Source organism: Balaenoptera acutorostrata, chromosome 2, assembly GCF_949987535.1.
Source record: "Balaenoptera acutorostrata chromosome 2, mBalAcu1.1, whole genome shotgun sequence".
In the NCBI taxonomy this organism is placed as follows: Eukaryota; Metazoa; Chordata; class Mammalia; order Artiodactyla; family Balaenopteridae; genus Balaenoptera; species Balaenoptera acutorostrata.
Genome location: NC_080065.1, coordinates 162,438,053 through 162,453,984, shown reverse-complemented (window position 1 = coordinate 162,453,984; position 15,932 = coordinate 162,438,053). Strand labels below are relative to the sequence as shown.

The 15,932-nt window shown below is 39.0% G+C and overlaps 1 protein-coding gene across 1 annotated transcript in view; it reads right to left on the bottom strand.

Moving 5' to 3' along the window:
- LOC130707371 (ELKS/Rab6-interacting/CAST family member 1-like) overlaps nt 1-15,814 on the bottom strand; it is an 88,546-nt gene extending 72,732 nt beyond the window's left edge. Inside the window, 2 exon segments of the mRNA XM_057541603.1 lie at nt 15,529-15,689; nt 15,793-15,814. Coding sequence (XP_057397586.1) covers nt 15,529-15,689; nt 15,793-15,796 — 165 coding nt within the window. The 5' untranslated portion in view covers nt 15,797-15,814.
- Between the last annotated feature and the right edge of the window lie 118 nt (nt 15,815-15,932).

Sequence of the window (15,932 nt, the reverse complement as noted above, 5' to 3'; positions counted from 1 at the left end):
CATTATTTATAATACCCAAGATATAGAAACAACCTAAGTGTCCATCAATGGATGAATGGATAAAGAAAATGTGGTGTGTATATCTATACACATATGTGTATAGATACACACAATGGGATATTATTCAGCCATAAAAAAAAATAAAATCTTACCATTTCGGAGGGGGGGGCAGAACCACAAGCCCACAGGTAGAGAACAGATTGGTGGTTGCCAGGGGTGGGGGACAGGGAGTGGGTGAAATGGGTAAAGGGAGTCAAAAGGTACAAACTTCCAGTTATAAAAATATATAAGTCCTGGGAATATAATGTACAGCATGGTGACTATAGTTAATAACACTGTATTACATATTTGAAAGTTGCTGAGAGACTAGATCTTAAAAGTTCTCATCCCAAGAAAAAAAAGTTCTTTGTAACTATGTGTGGTGATGGATGTTAACCAGACCCAGTGTGTTGATCATTTTGTAATGTATCCCAATAGCAAAATATTGAAACTAATATAATATGTCAACAATACTTCAATTTTTTAAAAACGTGTTTGAGATTTATCCACACTGATATACATAACTCTAGCTCGTTCACTTTTATGAACTGTATAATACAGGTTTCACAATTCCTTATCCAAAATTCTAAAATCCAAAGAGCTTTAAAAAGACTTAAATTTTTCTCCAAGCTTAATGGAAAAACCTGACTCAACTGCTATGAGGCTATTTACCATTTATTTATCCAATTTAATATGAATATTCCTAAGTTTTGCTACAGATTTAATATGTTTGATTACTGGGTATTGTCCAGATCCCAATGGGAGTATTACACAATATACAGTTTATGTACTGGATTACCTTTCAAAATCTGAAAAACATCTAAATTCCAACATACATGTGCCCTAAGTATTTTGGAGGAAGGGACTGTGTACTCATATTCCATTTTGTGAATAAATACCAACTTACCCACTCACCTACTTGAGGAACAGTTAGATGTTTTTCCACTTTTTTCACTGTTACGACAAGCACATGTACATCTACCTGTCTCCTTGTGCACATGTGCAAAAGTTTCTCTCAAGGAGACACACAGAAATGAAACTGCCAGGTAGTAGAGCGTGTCTTCAACCTTACTGGTCATTTAAATGTACCTTTTTCAATTTACTATAAACAAGATGCATGACACAGATGATAAAAGGGAGCAGATATCCAGCCTATAACTTTCATATCTACAGAACCATTAATCATATAACACTTTCCATTAATCATAAAACCACTTTCCTAGAAGGAAATTTTTGGTGGAAATGGATTGGGTTGTTACCTTAAAAAAAAAAAAAAAAAAAAAAGCTAAATGATTGTGCATTCAATTCCATCCATAAGGAATAAAGACAGTGTTTTCAAAGAAAGTTATTACTTATGAAGCTACTTTAATTAGCAGAGCCCAAGTATCGCTGTAAGGCTTGAGAATTTTTTTTAAAAAGCAAAAATTCTATCCATAGGATCTTTTCTCTCTGAAAGAAGGAATGAGAGAAGAAACAGAAAAGATGGGAAAGAATCCTAATTTCTCTCCGCTCACCCTACTTCCTAAAATGGCATCTTTCCCTGAGAATCCCCACAAAATACAACTACTTTAATCTCAGTACCAAAATTTTGATGTCAAAGATGCCTATAAAAATGATCTTAGAGATAAGGACACAAAATCTGAAAGCAACAATAATCAACAGTTTCAAGAATTTCCTTTCTATCCCTTTCATATTTATCGGAAAATAAATAAATAAGCAGGCTTCTTTTTTTCTCTCAGGTATTTGAGAAACAAAAAAGTAACACAGGGATACCTGATTCATTACTAATGTTTAAAATATTTTTAAACTAAACTTATGAATTGGGATAGATGCTTATATAATTCTTTTTTTCTGACAGCTTTTAAGAACACATTCTTTGATCCCCATATTATAAGGAAAATTGGCTTTTTAAATAAACCTACTTGCTTAACCCAAGGTATCTAAACAAAAACAAGAAAACTTAAATGAGAGGTTCACAAAGGAACATTTGATGACGTTAGTGGACCTAAAATATGTCATATTTCTTATACAGACTTAAGCAAAAGAAAGTATGAATCCCAACGTATAGACAAGTGCCACAAAAACACAAAACCTACAGGAACACAAGAACAGCACTTTATCCTAGGTGGAAAAACGAACCCCTAGCCTATTTCAATACCAGAAGAACGACAGATTCTGAGAGGGCTCCGGCTACCTTGGGAGTTCTCTCCATCAAGAACAAGAACTAGTAATTAACATGAAAGAGTCCATTTCAGACAATTCTACCCACAAAGGAGGCAGTGCTGTTGAAAAATAAACTTAACCAAACATTGGAGAACAGAAAAAAAATACTGAAGTATAATCCCTCACTGAGGGAAGAAAGATCTTTAGTTAGTAGCAGGCATTAAGCTCCCTGACAGAGATACCATGGCAGGTGGCTATAATAAACATGGTCTGTCTCCATATGAAGGTAGATAAGACAGATAACGGTGGATAAGAGAGTCATTAATCCCAACAGCAACAAAAATACACAATTATAACTGCAAACAGGGATAAAAGCTATAAATCCAAGGTAGTAAAAGATAAGAGAAGATTTGGGGGCTGGGTGAGATCTGAAGAATGAGTTAACTTCCATTAACTATTTAAAGACACAACACTTCTACTGTGAGGAGAAGACTACTTAGGTGAAGACCCTCAAGAAGGAGGGGGCACAGCACATTTGAGGGATTAAGGAGACTGAGCACCAAGGAAGTGTGACAAGAGTTCTGGACTTTAAGGGCAACAGGAAGCCCTGAAAAAGTTTTGAGCAGAGTATGATCATCTCTACCATCATCACTAACAGTGATGCCGGGCACATACTACCACATTTAATTCTTAGAACAAGTACATGAGGTAAGAATTATAGGGGCTTCCCTGGTGGCGCAGTGGTTGAGAATCTGCCTGCTAATGCAGGGGACACGGGTTCGAGCCCTGGTCTGGGAAGATCCCACATGCCACGGAGCAGCTGGGCCCGTGAGCCACAATTGCTGAGCCTGCGCGTCTGGAGCCTGTGCCCCGCGACGGGAGGGGCCGCGATAGAGAAAGGCCCGCGCACCGCGATGAAGAGCGGTCCCCGCACCGCGATGAAGAGTGGCCCCCGCTTGCCGCAACTGGAGAAAGCCCTCGCACGAACCGAAGACCCAACACAGCCAAAAATAAATAAATAAATAAATAAATAAATAAGAAAATCCTTTAAAAAAAAAAAAAAAAAAAGAATTATATAACCATTTTACAGATGAGGAAACTAAGGTTTGGAAAGACTTAGCAGCCTGCCAAGCTCACATAACTAGTGAGTGGTGGAGCCAGGATTCAAACATCACATGGGCACTTTCAAAAGCTCAGACTGGCTGCAATGAGGCTGCATATCAGGGGGAAACAGAAAGACGGGAAAATTGGGAGACCACTGCAATAATGTCAGCCAACAGCGACATGACCAAACTATGACAGTGGCTGTGGGGTGGGAAAATGGATGGCTTACAGAAATACTTCAGAGAAAAAAGATCACCAGGATTTGACTGGCAGGGTGGGAAATGAGGGAATGAAGCAATCAAGGAAAATTCTGAAGTTTCTGACTTAAACACCATGGACAAGTTGGTGGCACCATAAACAAAAATGGGAAAAAATAAGGAAGGACCAGAATTGAGGGGAAATCTTGAGCTGAATGTAATGTGCTTTTGAGATGCTGAGAAAAGGTTTGAGGGAGCAACTGGGCATGTGGGTCTGGAGCTTAGAGGAATGATATGAGCTAAAGATGTTAAGTGTGGAAGCTCTGATACACAGATGTTAACTGAGGCCAAGGTAGTGAATGAGCCTCCCTAGGAAAAGAAAACACAGCAAGAGGAGATAGTCATAGGACTGATTCAACATTACATGGCAGGCAGAGGGTAAGAGGCGGGCAAAGGAGACAAGAGGAGCAGTCAGAGAAGTCGGCAGAAATCAGGAAAACTGTGTCACAGAAACTGAAAGAAGTTGATAAGGACCCTTTCTCTAAGGGGAGAACACAGACCAAGAAAGATCTGGCTCTGGGTTCAATTCCTGGTTCCATCAGGATGACTTCAGTGAAGTTAACTAAATACTCTGAGCCTTAATTTATTAATCTATACTATGAACATTATGAAACTTAATCTACAGGGTTATTATAATAATTAGCAGTAAGACAGAACACCTATCACACTGTAAATTATCAATAAATGGCAGCTACTGTTGTTGCTCCTGTTTGTAAAATCAAAAGGTTTGGTTAGTGGCTTATTGAACCCAGCCCTGGGAAGCCCTAGGGGTTCTAAAGAACATCTTCAGGGAATGCCTGGCAGGGCCACACTGGGGCATCTGGGCTCCCCAGTCCTGTCTCAATCAGAACAGCTTTGCCTTCTTTTTCATTTTACTTCTTAAAATAAGTTTTAGGCACTTGCCTGGTGGCACCGTGGTTGGGAATCCACCTGCCAATGCAGGGGACACGGGTTCGAGCCCTGGTCCGGGAAGATCCCACATGCCGCAGAGCAACTAAGCCCGTGCACCACAACTACTGAGCCTGCGCTCTAGATCCCGGCTCCACAACAAGAAAGGCCACCGCAATGAGAAGCCTGCGCCCCACGCCGCTCGCCGCAACTAGGGAAAGCCTGTGCGCAGCAACGAAGACCCAACACAGCCAAAAAATAAATTAGTTAATTAATAAATAATAAGTTTTATTTTCATATCTGAATAATATTCATTTGAAAAAGGGGTCTGCAGCTTAAAGTGTTTTTCAAAAAGCAATGACTGGATCATCTCAATAGTCCCTTCAATTCATTTGGATTACAGCTTGTAATTCTTTTTTTTTTTCTTTTTTTGAATTTTTGAAGTTTATTTTATTTATTTTTTTATACAGCAGGTTCTTATTAGTTATCTATTTTATACATATTAGTGTATACATGTCAATCCCAATCTCCCAGTTCATCCCACCACCACCCACCCTCCCCGCCACTTTCCCCCCTTGGTGCCCATACGTTTGTTCTCTACATCTGTGTCTATTTCTGCCCTGAAAACCGGTTCATCTGTACCATTTACAGCTTGTAATTCTTCACCAAAGTAAAACATGTGAGAAATAAGGACAAAACAACACACTTGATAACATAATCCCTAACATGAAGCTTATTATTTATGATTATTTAATTAGAATAATGGTTATAAATCAATTAGCTCTGTTTCTCTACTGAAAATTGTACTAGGGTCAGTGCCATTACTGCCATTGAAGCACCACAGCCTTATAATAGCAATTTTTTGTTTGTTTGCTTAAGATTATAACCACATGAACAGTGAAGAAAAGAGTTAAGCAGCATTAAAATCACAAAGGGCTTTCTTTTTTCATGAAAAATAAAGTTGGTTAGTGTGCTCAAATTACTTGTTTTCTTTTTGAAAGCCCTGCATGAAGAAAACCAATTAATAAAGAATCAAAATATCTCACCAGCCTTTTCTCACTGAAATCAGTACCTCTAAAAACTTTCTTTTAATATCCTTTTCTTATGCTATTGATTGTTTGTAACTAATCACTTTCCATGTCATCATTGTATGTGGTCCTCTTGTGATAATTATCCCACACTCTCCAGTTTAGTCTGTTGAGCAATCACCACTCTGGTGCAGCTGAAAATTCTCAGGGACACTAGCTTGAATCTCTATGGCACAGATGTCCTAATACTTCATTTTAAAATGGGACAAAGGTTTTACAGAGCCTTGCTGATCTTTTGTCCCAGACACTGGCTGTCTTTTTCATCTAGGACATAATCAAAAATGTACTGTATTAAAAAAAAATGTACTGTATAAGTTTTTTAACTACAACTTTAGAATTTATACTCTTCAATAGTAAGTCACTTCTCTTAAATGACAGAATTTGCTCCTATTTAATTGCTGGAAGTTTTAAGCAATTAAATAGGAGCTGACGGTGGATCAATAGTTGTCTTCATTTTAACAGCTCACCCAATAATGAGGAACATGAGAACTGCATCTGGAAGATTTGGTGTCAAAGGAAATGACTTCTGAAAGGCTGACTGATTTATTTGTGCTGATACTGGCACAGACTGCCCTACTTTAGGCAGGATGGTTAGGGAAGGTCTCTTTGAAGACGTACCATTTAAGCTGACACCTGAGGCAGCCAGCATATAAGAGTGGGGTAAGAATGTCTGGCAGCACATAAGAATAAAGAGTTAAGAACAGCATATATATATATATGTATATGTGTGTGTGTGTGTACATATATATTTGAAGGACATTTTTTTCAACACCCCATCGGCCATTAATACAAATTGAAAGCCTGTTATAATCAAATCAATGTAGTCCTGGAAAAAGAATATCAACAAAGAGATCAATGGAACAAATCTCACAATAATTAAGCACTTAAGAAAGAAAAAGGAAATGCCACAAACCAAAAGAAAAGAGACTGATCACAGTATTTAGAAAGCTTTTCAATTATTAGGAAAACATCAAAATAAATACGTTCTCCCCACACAAAATTAAAAATAAGTTCCAGGAAGATTAAAGAACTAGGTATAAAATGCAAATTAATTAGAAAATAAAAAGAATAAATATAACATATTTAATGATATTCAGATAGGGAAGGACTTTCTAAACAAAAAACGAAATGTAAGAAATTACAAAAAAATTACAAATTACAAATGTAAGAAAAGTATAGTACATTTTACTGCTTAGAAATCTAGAATTATAAACATCAAAAGTCAAAAACTAATGAGCAAATGACAAAAACTAAAAATTATTCACAACTGGGAAAGTACTTTATCCTCACTATTGAAAAAGCCCATAAACGTCAATGAAATACTAAGACCTTACTGTCCCCAAGAGAAATTAACAAATAGGAATATACCAATCACAGACAATATGCAAATTGACAATAAACACATGAAAATGTAAACAAAGAATTGCAAATGAAAGCAAGGTAAGACAAAACTTTTTAATCTATGAAAGAGGTAAAAGGTTTTTTTCAGGCAAAAGATTTTTAAACATTATATGAACAGGTAAGGTGATACATGCATTCGTACATGCCTGATCACCTAAAGTGGTCCAATCCTTCTAGAAGACCGTGTGTCAATAAGTATATTCATCTCTTTTATTTTATAAGCACAAATGTATCATCCTTAGGAAGCAGAAACTATCTTCTAGCAATGTTGCTTTTCTCTCCAAATATAAGGGGGATAATATAGTAATTTGTAGGGTCATTTTGGTAACATTTTCTCATTACAAAGTAATAAATATAAGTGTTAAAACATTTTAAGAATACATAAATGTATATGGGAAAACCTCTCCTATAATTCCTTTGATCCCCTCTGATGAATAGATTCAATTTTTTAACAACCTATCATAGGAAAATAATCAGAAATGTGAAAATGTATTAATAAAGATGGCCATAACAGTAATACATATGACAAAAAAACTGAAAAGTGGGGAGACCTTCAAGATGGCGAAAGAGTAACACATGGAGATCACCTTCCTCCCCACAAATACATCATAAATACATCTACGTGTGGAACAACTCCTACAGAACACCTACTGAACACTAGCAGAGGACCTCAGACCTCCCAAAAGGCAAGGAACTCCCCACGTACCTGGGTAGGGCAAAAGAAAAAAGAAAAAACAGAGACAAAAGAATAGGGACGGGACCCGCACCAGTGGGAGGGAGCTGTGAAGGAAGAAAGGTTTCCATGCACTAGGAAGCCCCTTCACTGTCGGAGACAGGGCGTGGCAGGGCGAAGCTTCAGAGCCACGGAGGAGAGCGCAGCAACAGGGGTGCGGAGGGCAAAGCGGAGAGATTCCCTCACAGAGGATCGGTGCCAACCAGCACTCACCAGCCCGAGAGGCTTGTCTGCTCACCCGCCAGGGCGGGCGGGGGCTGGGAGCTGAGGCTCGGGCTTCGGAGGTCAGACCCCAGGGAGAGTACTGGGGTTGGCTGCGTGAACACAGCCTGAAGGGGGCTAGCGTGCCACAGCTAGCCGGGAGGGTGTCCGGGAAAAGTCTGGAGCTGCCGAAGAGGCAAGAGACCATTGTTTCGGGCGCGTGAGGAGAGGGGATTCAGAGGACCTCCTAAATGAGCTCCAGAGACGGGCGTGAGCCGAGGCTATCAGCACGGACACCAGAGACTGGCATGAGACGCTAAGGCTGCAGGTGCAGCCACCAAGAAGCCTGTGTGCAAGCACAGGTCACTATCCACACCTCCCCTCCCGGAAGCATGTGCAGCCCCCGACTGCCAGGGTCCCGTGATGCAGGGACAACTTCCCCGGGAGGACACACGGCGCGCCTCAGGCTGGTGCAATGTCACGCCAGCCTCCGCCACCACAGGCTCACCGTGGTGGCTCACCACCGCATTCTGTACTCCTCCCTCCCCCCAGGCCTGAGTGAGCCAGAGCCCCGGAATCAGCTGCTACGTTAACCCTGTCCTGTCTGGGCAGGAACAAACGCCCTCAGGCAACCTACATGGAGAGGAGAGGCCAAATGCAAAGCTGAACCCCGGGAGCTGTGTGAACAAAGAAGGAAAGGGAAATCTCTACCAGAAGCCTTAGGAGCAGCGGATTAAATCTCCACAATCAACTTGATGTACCCTGCATCTGTGGAATACCTAAATAGACAATGAATCATCCCCAAATTGAGGCAGTGAACTTCGTGTGATTTTGCCTGTGTAGCTTTACTTTTACCAATTGTCCTAGGGTTCTGTCTGTCCGTTTTTTGTTTTTTTTCTTAGTATAGTTTTTAGCGTTTGTTATCATTGGTGGATTTGTTTTTTGGTTTGGTTGCTCTCTTCTTTTTTTTTTCTTTTTTTTATTACTTTTTAATTTTTTTTATTTTCAATAATTATTTTTTATTTTTTATTTTAATAACTTTATTTTATTTCTTTTGTTTCTCCCTTTTCTTCTGAGCCATGTGGCTGACAGGGTCTTGGTGCTCTGGCCGGGTGCCAGGCCTGTGTCTCTGAGGTGGGAGAGCCGAGTTCAGGACATGGGCCCACCAGAGACCTCCCAGCTCCACGTAATATCAAATGGCAAAAGCTCTCCCAGAGATCTCCATCTAAACGCTAAGACCCAGCTCCACTCAACGACCAGTAAGCTACAGTGCTGGACACACTATGCCAAACAACTAACAAGACAGGAACACAACTCCACCCATTAGCAGAGAGGCTGCCGAAAATCATAATAAGGTCACAGACTCCCCAAAACACAACACCAGACGTGGACCTGCCCACCAGAAAGACAAGATCCAGCCTCATCCACCAGAACACAGGTACCAGTCCCCTCCACCAGGAAGCCTACACAACCCACTGAACCAACCTTAGCCACTGGGAGCAGACACCAAAAATAACGGGAACTAAGAACCTGCAGCCTGCAAAACGGAGACCCCAAACACAGTAAGTTAAGCAAAATGAGAAGACAGAGAAACACACAGCAGATGAAGGAGCAAAGTAAGAACCCACCAGACCAAACAAATGAAGAGGAAATAGGCAGTCTACATGAAAAAGAATTCAGAGTAATGACAGCAAAGATGATGCAAAATCTTGGAAGTAGAATGGAGAAAATACAAGAAATGTTTAACAAGGACCTAGAAGAACTAAAGAATAAACAACAAGGATGAACAACACAATAAATGAAATTAAAAATTCTCCAGAAGGAATCAATAGCAGAATAACTAAGGAAGGAGAATGGATAAGTGACCTGGAAGATAAAATAGTGGAAAAAACTACTGCAGAGAAGAAAAAAGAAAAAAGAATGAAAAGAATTAAGGACAGTCTCAGAGACCTCTGGGACAACATTAAACGCACCAACATTCGAATTATAGGGGTCCCAGAAGAAGAAGAGAAAAAGAAAGGGACTGAGAAAATATTTGAAGAGATTATAGTTGAAAACTTCCCTAATGTGGGAAAGGAAATAGTCAATCAAGTCCAGGAAGCACAGAGAGTCCCAGGCAGGAGAAATCCAAGGAGAAACACACGAAGACGCATATTAATCAAACTATCAAAAACTAAATACAAAGAAAAAATATTAAAAGCAGCAAGGGAAAAGCAACAAATAACATACAAGGGAATCCCCATAAGGTTAACAGCTGATCTTTCAGAAGAAACTCTGCAAGCCAGAAGGGAGTGGCAGGACATATTTAAAGTGATGAAAGGGAAAAACCTACAACCAAGATTACTCTACCCAGCAAGGATCTCATTCAGATTTCATGGAGAAATTAAAACCTTTACAGACAAGCAAAAGCTAAGACAATTCAGCACCGCCAAAGCAGCTTTACAACAAATGCTCAAGGAACTTCTCTAGGCAGGAAACACAAGAGAAGGAAAAGACCTACAATAACAAACCCAAAACAATTAAGAAAATGGTAATAGGAACATACATATCGATCATTACCTTAAATGTAAATGGATTAAATGCTCCAACCAAAAGACATAGACTGCTGAATTGATACAAAAACAAGACCTGTATATATGCTGTCTACAAGAGACCCACTTCAGACCTAGGGACACATATAGACTGAAAGTGAAGGGATGGAAAAAGATATTTTATGCAAATGGAAATCAAAAGAAAGCTGGAGTAGCAATTCTCTTATCAGACAAAACAGACTTTACAATAAAGAATGTTACGAGAGACAAGGAAGGACACTACATAATGATCAAGGGATCAATCCAACAAGAATATAACAATTGTAAATATTTATGCACCCAACATAGGAGCACCTCAATACAGAAGGCAAAGGCTAACAGCCGAAAAAGGGGAAATCGACAATAACACAATCATAGTAGGGGACTTTTAACATCCCACTTTCACCAATGGACAGATCATCCAAAATGAAAATAAATAAGGAAACACAAGCTTTAAATGATACATTAAACAAGATGGACTTACTTGATATTTATAGGACATTCCATCCAAAAACAACAGAATATACTTTCTTCTCAGGTGCTCATGGAACATTCTCCAGGATAGATTATATCTTGGGTCACAAAGCAAGCCTTGACAAATTTAAGAAAATTGAAATTGTATCAAATATCTTTCCTGACCACAATGCTATGAGACTAGATATCAATTACCGGAAAAATTTTGTAAAAAATACATACACATGGAGGCTAAACAATACACTAGTTAATAAACAAGAGATCACTGAAGAAATCAAAGAGGAAATCAAAAAATACCTAGAAACAAATGACAATGAAAACACGACGACCCAAAACCTATGGGATGCAGCAAAAGCAGTTCTAAGAGGGAAGTTTATAGCAATACAATCCTACCTCAAGAAACAAGAAACATCTCAAATAAACAACCTAACCTTCTACCTAAAGCAATTAGAGAAAGAAGAACAAAAAAACCCCAAAGTTAGCAGAAGGAAAGAAATCATAAAGATCAGATCAGAAATAAATGAAAAAGAAATGAAGGAAACGATAGCAAAGATCAATAAAACTAAAAGCTGGTTTGTTGAGAAGATAAACAAAATTGATAAACCATTAGCCGGACTCATCAAGAATAAAGTCTGAGAAGACTCAGATCAATAGAATTAGAAATGAAAAAGAAGTAACAACTGACACTGCAGAAATACAAAGGATCATGAGAGATTACTACAAGCAACCATACGCCAATAAAATGGACAACCTGGAAGAAATGGACAAATCCACAGTCAACACTGTGAAAATGACTATACTACCCAAAGCAATCTACAGATTCAGTGCAATCCCTATCAAACTACCAATGGCATTTTTCACAGAACTAAAACAAAAAATTTCACAACTTGCATGGAAACACAAAAGACCCCGAATAGCCAAAGCAATCTTGAGAAAGAAAAATGGAGTTGGAGGAATCAGGCTCCCTGACTTCAGACAATACTACAAAGCTACAGTAATCAAGACAGTATGGTACTGGCACAAAAACAGAAATATAGATCAGTGGAACAGGACAGAAAGCCCAGAGATAAACCCACGCACATATGGTCACCTTATCTTTGATAAAGGAGGCAAGAATATACACTGGAGAAAAGACAGCCTCTTCAATAAGTGGTGCTGGGAAAACTGGACAGCTACATGGAAAAGAATGAAATTAGAACACTCCCTAATACCATACACAAAAATAAACTCAAAATGGACTAAAGACCTAAATGTAAGGCAAGACACTATAAAACTCTTAGAGGAAAACAGAGGCAGAACACTCTATGACATAAATCACAGCAAGATCCTTTTTGACCCACCTCCTAGAGAAATGGAAATAAAAACAAAAATAAACAAATGGGACCTAATGAAACTTCAAAGCTTTTGCACAGCAAAGGAAACCATAAGCAAGATGAAAAGACAACCCTCAGAATGGGAGAAAATATTTGCAAATGAAGCAACTGACAAAGGATTAATCTCCAAAATATACAAGCAGCTCATACAGCTCAATATCAAAAAACAAACCACCCAATCAAAAAATGGGCAGAAGATCTAAATAGACATTTCCCCAAAGAAGACGTATGGATGGCCAAAAGGCACATGAAAAGATGCTCAACATTGCTAATTATTAGAGAAATGCAAAGCAAAACAACAATGAGATATCACCTCACATCAGTAAGAATGGCCATCATCAAAAAAGTCTACAAACAATAAATGCTGGAGAGGGCATGGAGAAAAGGGAACCTTCTTACACTGATGGTGGGAATGTAAACTGGTGCACCCACTATGGAGAACAGTACGGAGGTTCCTGAAGAAACTAAAAATAGAGTTACCATATGATCCAGCAATCCCACTCCTGGGCATATATCCAGAGAAAAACATAATTCAAAAAGATACATGCAACCCAGTGTTCACTGCAGCTCTATTACAATAGCCAAGACATGGAAGTAACCTAAATGTCCATCAATAGGTGAATGGATAAAGAAGATGTGTTTTATATATTTATACATATATATGTATACACACACATACATACACACACACACACACACACAATGGAATATTATTCAGCCATAAAAAGGAATGAAATAATGCCATTTGCAGCAACATGCATGGACCTAGAGATTATCATACTAAGTGAAGTAATCCAGACAGAGAAAGACAAATATCATGATATCGCTTATATGTGGAACGTAAAAAAAAAAAAAAAGATACAAATGAACTTATATACAAAACAGAAATAGACCCACAGACATAGAAAACAAACTTATGGTTACCAAAGGAGAAAAGAGTGTGGAGGAGGGATACATTAGGAGTTTGGGATTAGCCACCACTCTCAACAGCATGTTTGGATAGACGATTAGGCCTGAAGTGCTTACTTTGTTAAAAGAAAGGTATTAAACAACCATTTTATTAAGATATGAAAATGAGAGACAACAACAAGGAGAAATTTAAGTGCAAATTAAAGCAAAGACTACTTTAAAAACTTTTAAGTCAGTAAATCTGCATGACAAAAAACTTGTACAAAATCTAAGAACAGCATGATGCTGTAGTAGTATCTCCTGAGCAAATGAGGAAGGTGATTTAAGAGACAGGTCACCTGTCAGAGCCAGGTTTTAACACCTTATTTCTAGAACTTTTATTTAATGTTTATTCATCAAATTTCTATACCACTTATAAATCTCTGAATACTTTAATGACTCATCCCATGCCTTAGTGTGTGAGTGTTTGACCTTACCAAAAACAGTCTTGCAAATCACAGTATTTTTCTGAAATGTAATCTCTAACCTGGGTTGGCAAGGGAAGTCCATAAGAAAGTTTAGTACTGTGGTTCCAAAAATAATAACAACAACAACAAAAAAAATCACACGCAATTCCCTTTTAATGGTTTAAAGTCAAGCATTCTTTAAAAAATTCTTTCATATCTTTTCAAAGTCCTAACAATAAAGGAAAATTCCTTTACAAATCCACCACTGTTTTGCTATAGACACTTGAACTGAGTGGGAAAGATGTGACAAGTCAAGTCAAGATATTGGTACACAGAGAAAACGAAACAATACTCCTACACCGTTGCTTTAGCAGGGCCTGTTTGTGCTTAGGAGTATCACATCGATACCTTGTATTCCCGAATATTATACCCATCCTTCCTCTATGTTCTTATCATCAGGGATAAAACCTTGTCTTCAACTGCCTCTACTAACCTGCTCGTAAGAAGCAAACTTTCTCATCACGATACTCAGAATCCTAAATTCTCCCCGTTCTCCCTGCGTATCAACCTATTTCTGGCTCCAGTATCTGTCACTTCCGAGAGCACATCACCTGTAATTCTTTTCTGAAAGATCAGGCTCTCTTAACCTCCCACTGTGTCCTAATAATCCATAAGCACAGGGGACACCCCGATATTTGTTTCCTCAACTCCTGAGCTGCCGTCATGATATCAAAACAATCATGCCCCATGAAAATTCATGCTGAGGTGTCATGGCAAGATCCTCTGCTACTCTGTAATTCTCATATTCAACATGTATTGATAGTTCAAAGTAGCAGAAAAGAAGAGGGGATGTTAGCTTCAAGCACTGGCTGGGCTCAGAAAGACTGTTTACTTTAGGTCAGAGAGAGTGCGTATTTATTGCAGACAAGAAGGAACTAACAGAAAGTGAGCAAAGATTATGTGAAAGAAAATTAATGGAGACAGAGTGCAGAGGAGGGAACCAGAGCTTAAATCTGTGATAGAAATAAGAAGCGAGCTTGGTGAAGGAGAGACAGTATCTCCTCTGAGTCAGAAGAGACGACGACAAGAACACAGGTAACTGCTGAGGTGATGAAGGTAACTGAGGGGTCCCAGCATAGACTTGGTTTCAGTAAAATGAGAGCAGGACAATTACACAGGGGTGGGGATTGGAGTGATGGAGAAAGTACTAAGAGACTTAAAAAAGAGACATACTTGTTCTGAAGAGAAGGAAACCAGAACTTTTCAAAGTCACAGAGGAGAAAAAGCAGCAGCTGTATTCTGCACAGCAGATATCTACAGCCTTCACAACAGACTATCTCAAGGAAGCTGCAAGATGCCTGGAAAGTACGAAAATGATGTCAAGAATGGTTCTGCTAAAAGTGACAATTTTGTCAAAACTGACTGGAGAGTGCGGCAAACGTTAATGGTTAAATATGGGGGATGGGTATAAGGAGGTTCACTATACTATTCTCTACTTTTGTGTACCTTTGGAAATGTTTATAATAAAAAATGTTTTTAAAAATTGCCTAGCCATCGTATGACCTCAGGAGCAATGGTTATCTTCCTCAGAAAGCTCAACAACTTGCCAGAACTTTCCAGAAGGTTTCAGGAACTTCAGAGACACAATTGCATACGGATACATACACTCTAGAGGACTGCAAAATTCAATGACAGGGAGGCAAAAAAAGTTTCTAGTTGACGAGGATTTGTCCCAAATTTGTTCTAAGGAGTGAGAAACACAAGTGAGCATTAAAATTAGGCTAAGCGTGTCAGGCGTGACAAACGGGGCCAGAAAATGAAAGCGATGAGGACAAGTATTTCAACTAAGCATGTGCCTGAAGAACAATATTATAAAACTTACTTCATCTCCAGAACTTCCTCTAAGTGTTTTCTTCTCTCGGCCCGAAGGTTGGTCACATGAGTTTCCTTCTCTGCCAGTGACTGCTGAGTGCAGGACAGCGTCGCCTTCATGGACTCCAGCTCCTGTTTTACCTTCTCCATGGCCATCAGTAACTCCTCCACCTACGATCAATACAGAAAAGACAGAAACTGAGCATCTGGGTCAGGTATAGTCAGAGGAGCTGGGCAGTGGGCAACGCCTGGGTCCACAAAATTGAAGACACACCCATCAAAAATTCTGTACTCTCGCAGGATCAGACATAATTGGCAGTTAAAGAAATACATCTCTCATCTTCCCTCCGCTATAATTCTTCTCAGTTTAGGTCCAAAAAAACCCTCATTTTCTTTTTGACAAATGTAAGGGCA